General features: G+C 35.3%; 2 protein-coding genes across 2 annotated transcripts; both read right to left on the bottom strand.

Annotated features, from left to right (window-relative positions):
• Positions 1 to 411: 411 nt before the first annotated feature.
• Positions 412 to 2,831, bottom strand: LOC115230560. Its single transcript, XM_029800709.1, is given in 4 exon segments — positions 412 to 615; positions 848 to 979; positions 982 to 1,143; positions 2,553 to 2,831. Coding segments are annotated over 4 exon segments (777 nt in total).
• Positions 2,832 to 5,295: 2,464 nt separating this feature from the next.
• LOC115230559 (transcription factor SOX-10-like) lies at positions 5,296 to 5,823 on the bottom strand. Its single transcript, XM_029800708.1, has one exon. It carries the CDS (start codon positions 5,821 to 5,823, stop codon positions 5,296 to 5,298), a length of 528 nt encoding a protein of 175 aa, XP_029656568.1.
• Positions 5,824 to 17,471: the final 11,648 nt, after the last annotated feature.

The raw sequence follows: 17,471 nt of genomic DNA, 5'->3' as shown, positions 1-17,471 counted from the left end.
AGAACACACACTCCTCAATCTGGGCTTCTGTCGAGTTCCTCAAGTCTCCGTGCTGTTCTCCCACCACTGGAGACTTTTTATAGCTCAGCTGTGACAGCAAGTCATATTTCCGTTCCAAATCTGCACGTTTTTCTTTGGCTTCCTCCAATTGTTTGGTGGCCTTAAACTGACCAATCAAACACGACTTGCTCAAACTGGACAATCTGAACCTGCTCCTTCTCTCGGAGGGACTGGTTCTCCTCCTTTAACAGCGATAGGGAAGTCCTCATCTCACCCATCCGCCTGTCTCTGTCTAACAGTCACAATTGCACTCCAACCAATATAGTAATGCACAAAGGCTGGATTGAAGCCCGGGGGGATATACCACAACTTGGAAATGTCAAATTCGTTTATGTTTATATTCTGGTGAAATCACGGAATTATAGAGACCGTGTTTATGTTCATGAGCTCTGCCTTCTTGGTCAATCTGCTTAGGGCTCCTTTGGAGGTCGACAAATCGCGGGAAAATACTCCAAAAAGCCCATCAAGTGACCCACTGATATAAGAATTGGAAATTTTCTCAAATTTATATTTAAATCTATTTCCCGCCCATTTTAACATTTTTCCGTTATATTTCTAAAAATTACGCGGGAAAATACAGCATGTTTAGGAGAATTTTTTTCAATTTTATTTTGACTATTTTTAACACCATTTAGGGCGGCAACCCATCTTTTCCGACGGCGGGAAACTTCTTCAGGATCACTATGTTGACCACAATAGGCGACGTGGTAATATCCACTACTCGAACCACTTTCCGAGTAATTATTGCACAAATATCCAGACATGAGAGCACTGGGGATTAACCCACGGAATAACACCAGGAAACGTGGAAATATGTCCTGCACAGCCCAGACTCGCACTGAATGGTCACTCCAGTCCCAGAATATCTCCAATCCTCACACAGGGAACATTTCTTGGATTAAATGGACTCCCCACCTTTAAACCGTAGGAGGAATAGTTCATTTCCAGCAGAGAGATTCCATTGACCCCCTCAGTCTCGTCAAAAGCCACCCCCGGGACCATCAGAGCACAAACAAGGTGAACCCACTGCCCACAAACCGTCTTCTTAAATGCCCCCTCCGAACAAGGACACAAAGCACACACCTAATTAGACCAATTGTGTCCTACTGGCTTATCATTGCCCAATAAACAGACTGCACAAAACCAGGGTTCGGTTGAGATTGAGGATTCGACACTCACATCATCACATTGGGAGGTGTTCTCTGATATTCCATAGCATTCTTCGTGGACTGACACCCCACAGGAGTCACACACCACCACTTCTTCGTTTGAGGCTCTTTTTGTTAGTTTAAATGCCAAACCGTAGACAAATCATGCAAATTGGAGAAATATTCCGTGATTGGGGTTCTCCGTAGTCTTTTGGGGAGTTATTTATGGGTTTTTGTGGGGGAATTGAGGTCTCGCTGGACTCATCAGAGGACTCCATGTTGGATGATTCCTTGCACGTGCTGTCACTTTCATCGGATTCTTCTTGGAGTAAGATTTCGGGTATTTTGTCTCTTTGGACGTGTTTGATTTGACGTTTTCCTGGGGCTCTTTTAATAAAAAGAGACAAATTTTGTTCGGAATTAATATGATTTTCAGTCATAATTTATTTAAATATAATTTCTAAGATATAAATATTAAAGTTTTATTACAGAAAATATGTACCCACCACAAAAAATAAACAACTTTTGTGTTGGATAAATTAATTCATAAAAAATCACATTTTTAATTATTTAAATTAACAATATTCAACTTTTATTAATTCATAAAACCATTATTTTAGATTGAATATACCCCATTTTATTCGTAAAATACTGTTAATAAAACTTTGGAATTTGAGCTAAAAAATAAATATTAATTCCAATATTTATTAAAACTTCTGTTACTTAAAAATAGTGCTAAATTGTCTCAACTTGTAGAATATCCATAAATCTTAAAAGAAAACACCGCCAGCTGTTCTCCCCTTTAAATATATTATCATCTCCCACTCGAATACACAATGATTTACTTATTGTTTATTATAGCCATAAACTCAGTTGTAGGACTAAGTAAGACCATTTAAATTTAAATTCAGAATGCTATCGGGGAATGTGCTATTCACTTGTTTATCGAAAAATGAATTATTTTGACGCCCAGAATTATTGTAGAGCAAGGAAGGGGGCTTTGGCTGTCATTAACTCTCATGCAATAAGAGTGTATATTACAAGTATATTCGTTATTTACAACAAATAGATAATTTTGCTAGAATAGTAGGATTTAATTTTTATTTTGGTCTCAACGACATTGCAAGAGAACGTTATTTTGTAGATTCGTATAACCGTAGACAAGTTTTTGTGCAATTTATATTTTTTGGTTTATTCCTTTTGGAATCGTGGAGAACCAAATAATCGTAGAAATGAAGACTGCGTTGTGATGTTGCCTAGAAGTGGACGTTGGAATGACATATCATGCCGCTATAGATTATATTTTTTATGCCAATATCCAGGTTAATACGATTATCTAAATACCTCAGCTGCCCTTTTTACAACAACTGTGCCACGGGCAACTTCCACTGTTCCACGGACAACTTTTACCGTGCCACGGACGACTTCCACCGTGCCACGAACGACTTCCACCGTTCCACGGACAACTTCCACTGTTCCACGGACAACTTCTACCGTGCCACGGACGACTCCCACCGTTCCACGGACAACTTCCACTGTTCCACGGACAACTTCCACTGTTCCACGGACGACTTCTACCGTGCCACGAACAACTTCTACCGTGCCACGGACAACTTCTACCATTCCACGGACGACTTCTACTGTGCCACGGACAACTTCCACCGTGCCACGGACAACTTCCACTGTTCCACGGACAACTTCTACCGTTCCACGGACAACTTCTACCGTGCCACGGACGACTTCCTATGTCCAAAGGACGACTTCAACGGCTGCACCTGAAAATAAAGAACTGAACATTCTCTTCAATATATACGACTGTAATTGTTGAATTGTGAATATTAACTACTTACTAATATAACAGTTATAAAAGTATAATATCAAACTAATAAATTGATTTTTGGTTTTGTCAAAATGATTTGACTTGAATTTTAAAATCGAATATTTTTGTTGTACTTCATTTGTTTGCCAAATTTTTTTTCGAAAGATGAAAATTCTTTTTAGAATCTGACAATATTGAAGAACATGAAATTTTATCGTTGGTTCATTTAAGTGACGATTTCTTGCAAAAATATACAATTTGGTGCAAAAATCAAACGTTTTAGAAATTTTTTGCAATCGACAAATAGAGAACTAAATATTATAACAGGACTTTATAGGTTAATTGGAAATCTCCATCTAACATAAGCGCATTTCTCTCTGTTTATACTAGGAATAGATTAAAAATACATTTTTAAGGTAATTAGTTATTAACACAGACTTGGCTATCAGGTAAACTCCCAAAAATAGCGATCATAACAATTTTTTGAAAATTAATTAAGGTTATTATTAATAGCTTTCAATAATTTTGTGCAAAGAAAAAAAGTAAAAAATGGGGAAAAAGAATAATTATTTAAAAATAATAAATTATCAGCCACGTGATAACTTGTTGACATGAACAGTAATAAGGTATACCCCGATGTATGGAATATTAGCCTCTAATTGTGGATGCCAGCAATCATATAGAAGGGAGACTCGCGAGTATAATCGCCAAACTACTCCTCACAAGTATGAGAGCCCTCTTAATGCCTTTCAGCAAAGAGAGAAGTGGTGGTACTTCGATGTGAGAAACTGATCGTCTCAGGGTCAGAAAGGAAGAACAAATGTAGTCCCGACATTTAAATGCTCAGTGAAATTCCAGTCGTATCTCCACAAGAGAACCAACACAAACCCAAAGAAGGGACCACTCCACTTCCGAGCCCCCGGGGGAATGTTTCGTAAGGCAGTCCGAGGTTGTGAGTGAGCATAACGAGAAGGAATGATCCCCTATCGGACATCCCGCGGATCAGAGGCCTTCTCCCGCTTGTCCACCTTCGAAGGAGTTCCTCTCCGATTCCAGAGAACAAAGAAAATGGTTTTCCCGCGTGCTGTGAAGGCGGTATGCTTGAAGCCCCACCGCAAGGTTGGTCATCCCTCTGACGGCAGTTCACCGTGTTGGGGCAAGTGGCCCGTCGATTTGGCTGGAAGAGTGCCGACTTGGTGGAGGAGTTGGAGGACAAGCGCAGAGCCAATGCCGCCGTCTTCTACGAGCAGAAGAAGGCCAGAAATGTTTAGTCTTGTTTTATGCCCTCCAAGGAACTCAATCGACAGGCGAGGGAGTTGTTGGACAAGGACAATAATCCACAGTATGAGAAACTAAAGGCCATTATTTCTCTCTACTCCTAATTTACTTCATTTTTGGATGTTTTATTCCTTATTTTATGTTATTTTTGAAAGAATTGTACTTTTTGATAGTACAAGATAGGAATCTTTGATATTCGCACTGAAATTTTATTTTTGTACAAATTAAAATTAACACTTTTTAATCAATAAAATTCTGGACACTTGGTTAATGCCCACATTTAAGCCGATTATTTCTTGTATTTTCTAATCAATTATTTTACAATGTATTTTACTAAAATTGACCAAAGAAAATCTAAATGTTGCACAAAATCTGCATTTTAACTTAGCATGAAATCATTAGAAATAAAAATTGAATTTCATTTTTTAAATTATGCAGATATTTAAAACATTTGTCAATAATTATAATTATATACAACTACTTTCCTGGGAAAAGGGTTCTGTCTATAACTGGGAAACTGATCGGAAAGAAGACCTTTAACCACCGGGAAACCCTTTGGCTGTACCAGAGAATATCTATAGCAATCTTGCGAGGTGACTCGTTTGCTATGCGGGGTGCAGTCACTGGCGAATCCTATTTGTTTTACCCTTTCATACTTTAAATCAGTTTATTATTTTCATTTATATATTTATCTTCTCTAACAAAACTACTTTTCTTCAAATTCAATTTGTTTGCTTATAACTAAAGCCTATAAATTCTGTATACTATCCACACTTTCAGGAAATTAGTAATAGGACCAATAGGGAGTGACAAAATCAACTGAATATTCTTGAAATAAGACCTTTTAAGTTTAGGAAAAATGTGGGAGGATAAATTAACGGAATGCAATATATGATTCTTGTATGTTAAAGTCAATATTAGAACGACTAAGGAATAAAATGAACTAATTTAATGCAAATTTACGAATTAAACAGTTAAGAAAGTCATAAATCAGTACTTATATCCGTAAAATGGATACCAGTCATTATTTGTCGAATATGATTGAGGTTCAAAATATTCCATCGTGTCAAAATTCGTGTAGTAAATATCTGGTTGGAGGTTCTCTGAGTTTTGAAAGTAATAATCATATTGAATTATATTTTTATCAAATGTAGCGAATTCGACATTTTGAGTAGTGCTTGGAATTTCTAACGGTTTTTTGAATGATTTTTTAGATTTTCTTTTTCGGATTGGACAGTAAGTATAGTCTGGATAAGTCTTAAGGTGAAGTATCCTCTCTTCTCTTGCTTTATCGAAGTAGGGTCTTTTGTTTTCTTCGTTCATTTCATTCCAAAACTGACCTAGCAGTTTTGAAATTTCATGATTTCTGTAATTTGTATACTTCGCAGAAAAATGTTTTCGAGCTTCAGTCGACCAAATAAAAAATGCATTTTTTGGTCGTTTTATATGAATTTTGTTCATGTCGTTGCTGATTAAGTTTTGGTAATAGTGCTGGTGTGGTCTATCTGGAAATTGCATTTTTGAACGCAGTAAGCTCAAACAGTCAATTTAAACTACGTTTCGTAACGTAAATCTCGATCGTTGAGATTTTTTTATTTTCGAATGCGGAATTTTCATTTTCGAGAATATTAACTTTTCAAAATTAAACTATCATTTCTATTTTATTTTGAGATTTGTATTTTAGTAAGCATATAAACAATTTTTTAAATCTTACGTTTTGAATAAAATATTTTTTTCAACGAAAATTTAAAAAATCCAAATTAATCTACAAATATTCATTGAAAAATTCATTTTGTAAAAATCAGTTAAGAATATTTGGGCTCTAGAGTCGGCTGATTTTTCTTCCACTTTAGACACTGTCGGCTTTTTTCGAAGCGACGGTAAGCGTCTCGGGGAATGAGGATATTTCCTTTCAGAGAAGGCAAGTCCCTTTTTGGGACGCCACCTGCGTCGAATCTTTTTTGGTGACATCTCTACCCAAAACCTGCAGCAATCCGGAGTCCGCCAATGCTTAGAATGAAGAGTTAAGAGTTCGAAATACGCAGGTATTTCTCTCTTTATTTTTAGTTTTCTCTCTGCCTTGTAATCTTAGGAATCGTCGGCAAAGCTAGGACTTAACTTTTCACTGACATTGGTAAAAAAATCTCTACGAAAACAAACAAATTAAAATATCGACATATTTGCATAATCATCTAATTCACTTATAATAATCTTCCAATATAAATTTTGGAGCGACAAAATAATTTTTCAATTAAAATGCAAACGTGAAAAGTAAAATTCCAAATTAGAGACAGAAACTTAAATTTAAATTAAAACAGATACGATAGGAAACTTAAAACAAAATTAGAAACAGATATATAAAAGACATTAATTTAGAAAGAAAATTCAAAATTAGAAATTTGTCCATATAAATTTTTATTTACAAAATATAATGATTACATTTTCAACCACGCTGAGTTAGAATGATATTGAAATTCATAAATCTAAAAAATTATATTACAAAATCTGGAGAATCATCCAAGAATTTAACATTAAATAGAAAAAAATAAGCAAGATCTTAATATTTATTGGCTTTGTAAAAAGTGTTAAAAGATTAAACGATGGGAGGGCCAGCGGCCTGACGGATCACCAAACTGTTCCCCCGGATAACGGCAATCGAGAACCGCTGGTTTTGGCCCAGTGCTTGCGGAGGAATTTTTCCGTTTTTGGACCAAGAGCATCCAGGTCTCCACAGCTATTGGCATCACGAAAAACTCGTCCGAAAGGGCAGAATATTTGGTTAGCTTTAAATCTTCAGCCTTCTTAACAGCAGATTTAGCCTCCAGAGCACACGAAGTCAAGCAGAAAAAGTATCCCAGCAGGTTGCGTCCCATGGGAGACCTTTTCCGTCCTCAAAAGAGAAAAGGGTCATCCCATCAGGACGTTTCCCGTCACCGCGGTCAAGATCCGGTGGTTCGAGGACCAAAGGAAATCCCGCCAAATCGAGGGCCCTCCGTATGATGTCATTCATGGCTGAGTGCCTTGGAAAACGTCCAGCACTCCTTCTGCACGATAATAGATAAAGACCGAAAGAGTCAACAGTGCAGCCACAACGACGCGCGTGCGGGACACATTGCCTTAGTTCGAAGCGCAAAGAGATTCCAATCCTTACCGATTCATAATCAAGGAGGGTGAGGGGTTCGGGAATGTGCAAAGCCATACTCAACTGGCCGGGGATGCTGCCGAAAGAAGGCAAGCGCGGGGGTGTTGGTTGGACGACTCGAGCAGCAGATTGAAAGTTTGCTTGCATCCTATTCGATCCTATGTCAAGACATTGTTCCCTCCAGACTTCGCTAAAATGAGCCACATTTGTGTCCAAAAAAATTTAGAAAAAGAGCGTAGAATTTATATGACAAGTGTGTGGCTCGGGGAGAGGGACGAGAGAAAAGCAGGGAATGTTAAGTCGGAACATGAGCGGATACTGAGCCCCCCAAAGACTAACGGGAGGGTTGCCTGTCTCCAACCCCAATCGTCAAAAGGGGAATTGCATATGTTTTGAGTACAAGTACAGTTAAGGTGGTCAATGATGGCTTTATCGATGCCACTAATGAAATAATTTTTAATGATTCTGTGTAAATGAATATAATAGATTTTATTATTAAACAAAAAGCGTCAAAATTTATAATTGATATAATAATTGTTTTTTATGAATATAAACTCGTAAATAATTTTAATAAAAAATAATTAATATTAAGCACGTTATATCTTGTTGTTAAACATGGGTCGTATGTATGGAAAAGGGTTTGGATAAACCATTGATTAGAGTAGGAAGGGAAAGTCTCGTTCAGTTTTGCCAATCCAGAAGTCTCGTCCAAAATGGGTGGGTCTGACTCCTCAGGAAATTGAGACAACAATCTGCCGTCTGGCCAGAAAGGGTCAGAAACCCTCACAAATAGGTTTGATTATCGAAAACATCCTCGAGGAGTAACACTACGAGACTGCTACGGAGTGCCGAATATATCTCGGTGTGCCTCCAACAAGGTGTTGAGGATCCTCAAGAAGAATGGTTTGGCACCGAAATGTCCCGAGGACTTGTACTCGCTGATCAGCAAGGCCATCAGCATCCGCAAACACCTCGAGAAAAACAGGACGGACAAGGATTCCAAATACAGACTCCTCCTCACCGAGAGCAAAATCCACCGTCTGGCGAGATATTACCGAACCAAAAAAGTGTTGCCTCCCACATTTAGATAGTTCGGGTTGCTTGTTCACGTTTAGTACCTCCACCAATGCCTCCTCTATCATATCTTAGACTAATTGTTTCGTTTTAATAAATGTCGTTCCTTTTAAAATTTTTAGCTATATATGAATTACATTGATACCAACTTGTAGAATATGTACAAGTGGATTAACTTATGTATTCGTAAGGGAAAATGCTAAGGCCAATTTTTAAGGTTGCATTACTAATCGGGTGATTCCAGTTTCTTTAAGGACGGTCCTCATTTTTTCCTGACGTTCTTCCCTTGTTTCTGCACATTTTCTATAGGGGCGCGTCGGGTTTGTCAATGTGTGTGTCTTCCCCCTCATTTCTTCGCAAGATCCTCTCAAAAATGGCAACATTTAGTTGTTCGTTTGGTTATTCTAGAGTTTTGCAGATTCTTATTGAATTTTGGAAAATTTTTTCCAGATTGGTGTAGCTGATTGTATTTCCTCACGCTGCGCAGGCGTAACTAATTGTGGGTTCTATTTACTGCTTATAGACGGTTTTGAGAGTGGCGAGGTTTGTCAACTGCCTGCATTTTTGAAGGAAAACTCTGAGAATGTTGATTTTCTTCATACATCCCATGATCACATTATTCACTTGCTGCGAGAATGACTATGGGTGTTGTATATTACTCCTAAAATATTTTGCGATTTTTGGAATGGTATTTCGACATCGGCTAAACATAGCTTTACCTCCGCTTTCCAGAGTATGTTTGCTGAAGTAAAAAAAGAGTAGTAATTGTTCAAGGAATATATTTACTTTACTTAAAACTGTAAAAGCTAGTGAGATAAAAGAAAGTATTATGACGCAACAAGTAATGCACTGTCATCATTTTGATTTAAAAATCAAAAATACGAAATTTGGTAAAAATCTTCTTTTTGATTTGTGGGAAATAAAGTCACCTTCTAAAGTGATATAGTAAGAGATTGAGATATGAAAGAATTCACAATTCTGTCAAGTTTATTTGACTAAACTCAATAAAGTTTTTTTATTTGATTGTGTAAGAAGTATTGGTGAATTAACACAGTTGGGCTGCAAATGAAGTAGGTAGATATTTCAGTAATAGGGCAGAGCAGACGTGCAAATATGTGGAACCTGCCATGAAGACTGTAAATGAGACACCAAGAGAGAAAATGTTTGTTTATTTGTGAGACTTCTGATGTGTGTGGTAGACGACGGATTCACAAACAAGTCAGTAAATATGAAACAGATTCAAGAATCATACCAAAAATGTAGCAGTCTACCCCCATTTCATCTCCACGAAAATTAAGGGCAAAGTAATATATATTAACAAATACAGTTTAATAAATGTATTAATTCAATGTCTAACCAATGAGATATTGACAATAAAATTTGACGCTTAATTATAATGTTTCCACTTGTGCTGCTTTTTGTTCACTTTGGGATTCAAAGTGACTGTGATTTAACACAAAGGTTTTTAAAGAATTGCTCAATTAAAATTAGATCTTTGAGAAATTGTGAATTCAATGCAGAAAATGTTGCCGAACATTCAAAATCTATTATTATTGCGAACGACATTACTTTTCCCAATGGAGAAATATTCTCTAATTTAACTAACTTGGAGGAATTGTAATCATCATTTTATTAATATTAGTATCTGTGGTGGAGTCTCGTTAACGAAAATACTAAACAACTCATTTGATAAATTGGATCGCTTATCCTCTATGTACATTTAAATATTTTGAATTATTAGAGGTCTGTTTTCGTGTTATGGACTTCGTTACCTAGATGTAGAGGCCTTTGCAAATGTCATCAGTTTACGATCTTTGTAAAAATCGCATACTAATATTACAGTGTAATGCCCTCATATGCCATTTTTCAGTCGCCAAAAATTAGTCGTCCGTTAACCCTTATGTATTTTAAGTTACTCATTGTATAGTATGTATGCGCGCCAGAAAATGTGCATTTTTACCAATGGATCTCAACCCACAACGTACACTTAAATATTCTCATATAAGTATTACGAATTTCAATCTTCCGCTGACTATATTATTAACTGGCAAAAGTTTTAGAATAGATGCGGATTCAGGAATCGGAGCAAGACTAAGAACCGGGAATGCATATGGTGGGTTAGTTCACTCACAATAGATTGCAACCTCTGTCGCTATCCAGCATCAAGAAATATGCTGTGCAGAAGGGATTGTGCATAATTAAAAATTCGGATATTACTAATTAACTAACTTGATTATTCATTCTGATATTTCCTTGTTCCCCTACTTATTTCTAATTAATGTTATATGCATACTTCCTGCATAAATATATACACTTCTTGAGTAGTCACTATTTAGCATTCGACCAAACTTCGTTGCTAAGCGATCAACATTCTTCCAGTATTGCCGAAAATAAATGAATGTTCTGTATGAAACACAGAAACCCCTGGGTTATTTCTATGCAAAAACCAATGGGAGGATTCAACAGCATCAACGTTGGGATCATTTAAACAATCAAAGAGAATTGCATCCAATGGTTTTTCATTATTTACTCAATTAAAGGGTTCTCCTACATTTCTTTCAGTATGTTAAGTCAAGTTTCCCAGTTTTTTTAGATGCTGTATTTGCGCTTGAGGTATTTCGCTATTATAAAAAAATCTGTTTGCTTTAATGACCCGAATAATCCCATTTTTTATGCATTAAGGACAGAGAATACAAGTCCTCCTTCATCATATCTTAGTTATTTTATTTATTGAATCAGAAAACCACCTTCATTACCAAAAATAACAAAATTCAGACGATCTAGCCTCCTTCAGCGGTTCTTGGAGCCTTTTTTGATGTACCGACACAATTCCCTAGGGCAAATTTAGTCTCAATATATTGGTCTTCTTTATAGGTCTAGAAGTATCATCAACATCTCCAAAGACGCTGAGCAACCACCGGGAATGTTCCCGAACTTCGGGGAAGTGTTGTCCAAGGAGAGGTCTTTTTGGATACAATTTAAGATTGTATTTGACGCCATCAGAAACGGGGAACCTTAATCCGATTAATTGTTTTGTTTTATTGAATAAATCGTGATTTTTATAGTACTTATAAAAAAATGAAATATTCAAAGAAACCAATCAATTGAAAATTAATAATAGCAAGACATTTTCCAGTCATATTTGGCTACCATTGGGTCAAAAATATTAGTTTGATAAGACTTGTGGTAACAGGAATTCTGTTTTTTAAAAATATAATTTTACTGTTTTCGTATCCCAAGTCCATCTTAAATCATTGATTGCGTAACATTCATAATACAGATCAGAATAGTAATAGACGGGATAGACCAAATACATCGTCGGCTGTGGTTTTATTTTTGGGTCAGTTTCTATCCCAAATATTACATTTTAAAACCAATAGACGCTTTCCGATCATCTCTTTTGTATCTGGGAGTAAAGATGTGCCGAATGCGAATTTTCTGAATAAATACAAGGCGACAAACCCCCTTTTCTCTAAGTTGGTCGTAGACGAAGACCGCCTTGCCAAACGAGTCAGTATAGAGGACCCATTTGTCAACAAATTGCCGCCAAGCCTGTACTTCCACGTTTGTAATTCCTGCTGGGTTTAGCAGTTTTTCCCATAATTTCTGAATATTCAATAATTTAACTTGTTCTGTGTCGAAGCCTAGAATGTAGGCCTCAATTACGATTGGGAGGTTTTTAGCTTTTATTTTTGATTTTGATTTGTTTAAAATAAGAAATGATGAGACTAAAAATGAATCTTACTCCTCACGTTCTGCAGCCGAAATGACATCGGCGGGAGTTGCTTTGAACTTGTTCATTCGCTTAAACTTGACTATTTGTGCAATTTCAACGAACTCGTCGACGTCAATTATTTTTGGTATGTATCTGTCATATGCCAAGTTGATACTTAATTTTAAGAATTAGTGAATAACTCGGAAAAATAATATTCTAGTTGAGTCTGGACTTTGTGAATGCGTTCCAATTGTAGGGTAAAGTTGTCCTTTTGGTGGTCCTTTACTAAAATGGATAAATAGTCTGAATATTATACAGTCAATTCCTTCATTGCAAACATTCATTAGGGGGAAGGAATACAAAATGGGATATTACAGGACTATATATACAAAAATGTAATCATTTATTATGAAGGTTATTTCATAATTATTTGGTAATGTAATTTTGTTGTCTCAAATCGAATTGATCGAACCATGTTCATTTAATGAATAAAAAATGTTATATTTTATGATCTCAAAAATCGTTCATTATTTGATTAATAATACAGTAAACTATTTTTTTCATTCTAGGTTCCTGTCGAATTTGCGACAAATTTTTGAAATGGAAAATTTCAGAATTTAAAATATTTATTAGAAACTTCTCGTAGATAAAAACAGCCAAATTCATGCATAAGTACAACCGAATTATTAAATTTTATCGAAATAATATTCAGTTCCAATTTTCTTCTTTTTGCTATTTAAAATTTTTTTTTCGAAGATGCATCTTCCCAAGCCATTTTTATAAATAGAACAATGTCTGTGAGTTTTAAATGTTTATATGGTTTATATATCGACATGTTTTATTTTTCCAATAATCCAGTAAGATACTCCAATTTTTGTTTATTAAAATGCACTTTGAACGTTTTACTAATACCAAAATCCATTGGCTGAATTATTCTTGTATCTAAGCAATGAGAAGGACAATTGTCTATAAGAAGCAAAATTTTTTCTGCCTTCAAAAGGTAATCAAAGTTTATTATCCAGTTAGTAAAAATATATACGGCCATCCATGCTCTTTCAAAAACTGCAATACGAAACAAAACACAGATAATCATATTTGTTGAAAAACCTTGGCATTTTTGATTTTCTAACCAATAAAAACTTCAATTCAAGATTTCCAAACATATTTGCGCATAACATCATAAATACTCTATCTGTGATGTTTTTATATTCTCCAAACAGTCATGTAAATACTTCTGGATAGAAGTAGTATATTCCAGTTTCATCCAGGTTAAATGACATTGAAAGTTCTTAAATTTTTTTGAGAAACCCTTCAATGTCGACACTTATGTAATTGCACATTTGTTTATGTAATTTCCTTATCTGAAATATATTTCTGCTTAAGTTATGATAAAAATCCATGTGAGTTTTTGAATTATTTAAGAAAAATCTGCTTAGGAAATAATTCTCTCTTACAATAAGTTAAAGTGGGTCAAAAGCAAAGTGGTACAAAGAATAATTTCTGTTTTTAATAAAGTGACTAAGCAGCATTTAAAGTCGCGAGATCAATTGCAAAAGTGACTAAGCAAAACCTATATATTTGCATGTTTGCGCAAATATTTCATTTTTTCATTCGTTTGCCTGCACAAATAAAAAAGTCTGAAGTTTCAATTAAAAAAATCTTATTATCGGGGCCTACGAGAGAGATGGTGACTGGAGGGAACTTACAAAATCTCTCGATGTTCCAAAAACTACTACCTATCGTTAGGTGAAAAAAAAGGATAAACCTGATCAGCAAAAAAATCAAAAGCAAAAAAATGTCTTGATCAACATAAAAATTATCGTTCTGAACAAATCGAACTTAACCCGAGGATTACTTATGTGACTTTGAAAATTCTTTTAAATTCTAATTTCAGTTTAAATGTGTCAAAAGAAACCATTCAAGTCCACTTAAACGGTTCCTGTTATTCTTTGAAAGATATCAGGTATGAACCAGAGGAAGGCAATAGTCAATTAAATAAAGAAAAAATTTTATTATTTCATTATTGGAATATGAATCGGAGAAAATTCCAATATTATTTATGAATGAAACAAATCTCAACATGAACATATCCCGTAAAAAGGGTCGTTCAAACAAAGTAACAGTGGCTAGTGTCGTTTCAACAAGTTCGCGAGGTGCCAATGTACATTTCATTGGTTGTATCGGGTCTTTTGGATTGTTACATTATGAATTGAAACGTGGATCCTTTAATAAAGAATCTGTCCACGAATGGTTGAGAATTTGTCTACGAAAAGCCAGGGAAGCTTACAATTTCCCAGTAGTGTAGAGAATTGTTATTTATTATAGATTTATGTATATAAAATTTTTTAAGGGGTCGATTAAATATTAGGGGGGTCAAAAAAATCAAGGGGTCGATGACTAAAAAAAGGTTGAGAACCCTTAGTGTAAACAATGCTCCATTACATTCAGAAATTGAAGAAATTGTCAAAAAAAAGGAATTCGTCAGAAATAAAATTTCAAGATTGGGTCCCTATAGCCCTATGATCAACCCAATTGAAATATAAAGCTAGCATAAAAAGACATATCGCAACAGACATCAAAAATATTTTAAATGGTGTGGACAGGAAGTTTTATCAACAACTGAGTTTCAACTTCGAAAGTAGTAGAAACAATGAGTAACTCTTTTTTTATAATCACTCATCTTCATGCAACACCGTAAGTGCTAGAATTCAGAGGTTGGCCCCATCGGTGTTAAATAATGATGAAATGGTTTATTACATAATTTTATTGTTCCACTTTGCTTTTGGTAAGACTCACTTTAAACCTGAAATAGTATAGATATTAATGCACAGTTCAATAATGCGGCTAAAAATTAAAAAAACTAAGATATACTTTTTAATTCTATCAAATCCATACAATCAACAAGTTTTTCATCAAGTGGGAACTTTGACTTTTTGACTGCATTTGTAAAATAGAATAGAATTGTTTTTATTACCCAAAAAATCAAAACTCAAAGAAAAAAAGGAAAATCGTTTAAGGAAAGACAAAAACAAGGCACCGAAATGTCTCTTTTAGTGCGAACCCCAATTATAGTAATCAAACACAAGTTTTCTTGAGGACCATCCAGATTGTGGAATTGTTTAATTTTCAGTAATTTTTTTTAAAATTCACTGGAAATTCACTGGAAATTTCCTTCAGAGAATTGTCAATTTCCACTAAAATTATAAAATTTCTTAAAATATTGAAGAATTGGCAAATTTTCTAGACAATTTATTGACCGAGTAATTATGACATGTTTTATTTTTTTAATTAACCATTAAGCCCACGGTAAAAACGGAACAAACGTCACCCCGATGCAGTTGGACAAGGACCTCATCCTCGCTCGGTGATCTTTCCACGAGCCCACACGCTTTTGACAGGACATGTTTTATAAGAATAATAGTATAAATTCAGTTGTATTAATATATTAATTACATTTTAAATAAAGATATAAAGTGTGGTTATGTCCAGTGAGGCAATCAACGATGACTGGGAGAATAAGAGCTTTATTTCACGACATAAAAGATTATTTCGATACTCATTCATCCCCTTCCTATGTTTAAGCAGCTTCGGTAACATCAAAGACATAACTTTCAGGGAGTTATTACTGCTTTGATATTCCCGGTGCTATTCAAGCAACAATAAAAAGTGATTTAAATATAAACTCAGCCACTTTTATGGGCTTCTACACATGGTATGCACTTCCCAACGTCCTCATGTGTTTTGTCGGCTCATTCCTCGTCGACCGCTACACTGGTCTCCCTCTCGGAGGAATTCTCTGCATACTTTTTCTGCTCCTGGGACAAGCCGTGTTTGCTTCGGGAGGATTTTCCCACGTGATTTGGGTCATGTATTTGGGAAGGGTCATTTTCGGGATTGGGGGAGAGACTCTTTCCAGTGTCCAAAACTCATATGCAGCACTCTGGTTTAAAGGTTCAGAACTCAACTTTGTCTTTGCTCTCCAACTAAGTTTTGCACGTGTGGTTAATTCCTTATATAATTCGCCCAGGGCAGCACTGCCTGTATGAAATCAATGTTTTATCTCTACAAACTAGCCCGTCATATCCAAGCGGGCTACCATCAGTTGGGCATAGCTTGTACTTGGCTGTATTTGTTTGTGTCATTTCTTTACTTACTTCTGCCATTATGGCAGTCATGACTCGGACTGGGCAAAGGAAGGGAGGTTTATTTTCTGTATTTATATGGCAGTGATTAAAACATGTACAAAGGATGTACAAATTGTCTGTTTGAGGGATGTTATTCACTTTGGGACTTCTTTTTGGCTAATAACTGGAATTATTTGTACTTTTTATGTGGCGATACTCCCCTTTATAGGAATAGCACTGTTTTTTGTATTTTTTATGATTTAGATCATTATGTATGCTCAAATATGAACTGTCTTTGGACACTGCAACGACTGTGAATAGGTTTGGATTAATTTTTAGTTATTTTAGTCTTATTTATCTCGTTTCTGCATTTTCTTCGCCTTTTGTGGGGCTGAGTATTGATAAAACTGGGAGGAATTTGATGTGGGTGATTTTGTCGATTATTTTGGGTATTTTGGGGACTTTTTTGATTGCTTTTACTTTTGTGTCTCCGTTTGTGCCTGTGGTTTGTCTGTTTTGTTTATTTTAGATAATTTTGGGTGTTAGCTATTCGTTTTTGGCTGCCTCACTGTGGCCTATTGTGGCCTATATTGTAAAATTGTCACATTTAACCACTGCCTATGGAATGTAGTGGAATATTAAAAAAGTTTAGATTGCAGTCGATCCAAAATTTGGGATTGGCTGGAGCTTCTTATTTGGTTGGGATGATTGTCGATAAGTGGGGGTACTTTGCGATGGAATTGTTCTTCTTGGGTAATTTATATTGTGCTTTGTTGATTGCTGTGGCCTTGTTCTTTTTTAATGGAAGTAAGGGTGGTTGTTTGTGTTTGTAGAGAATGGAATACTTAATGCCAATGCCAGTCAAATAAAAGAATATTTGGATAATGATTACTAATTTTTTTCTTTCCTTATAAATTAAAATGACTAATAATTAATACAGCACTGTCGTAAACAATAAGGTTCCACCTCGACATGAGTTTTTTTCCCACTCTTGTTTAAATAAAAATATTTTATTAAATTTTATTTAATTATTTTAAATTAAAATTGTAACTAGAAATAAAATACATCTAAATTATTTCCGTTGTGTGAAATTAAATCTTAGTTTATAAAA

The sequence above is a fragment of the Octopus sinensis genome, unplaced genomic scaffold (genome assembly GCF_006345805.1).
Source record: "Octopus sinensis unplaced genomic scaffold, ASM634580v1 Contig15785, whole genome shotgun sequence".
In the NCBI taxonomy this organism is placed as follows: domain Eukaryota; kingdom Metazoa; phylum Mollusca; class Cephalopoda; order Octopoda; family Octopodidae; genus Octopus; species Octopus sinensis.
The sequence above is the reverse complement of the archived record's forward strand: the minus strand, read 5'-3'. Positions and strand labels throughout refer to the sequence as shown.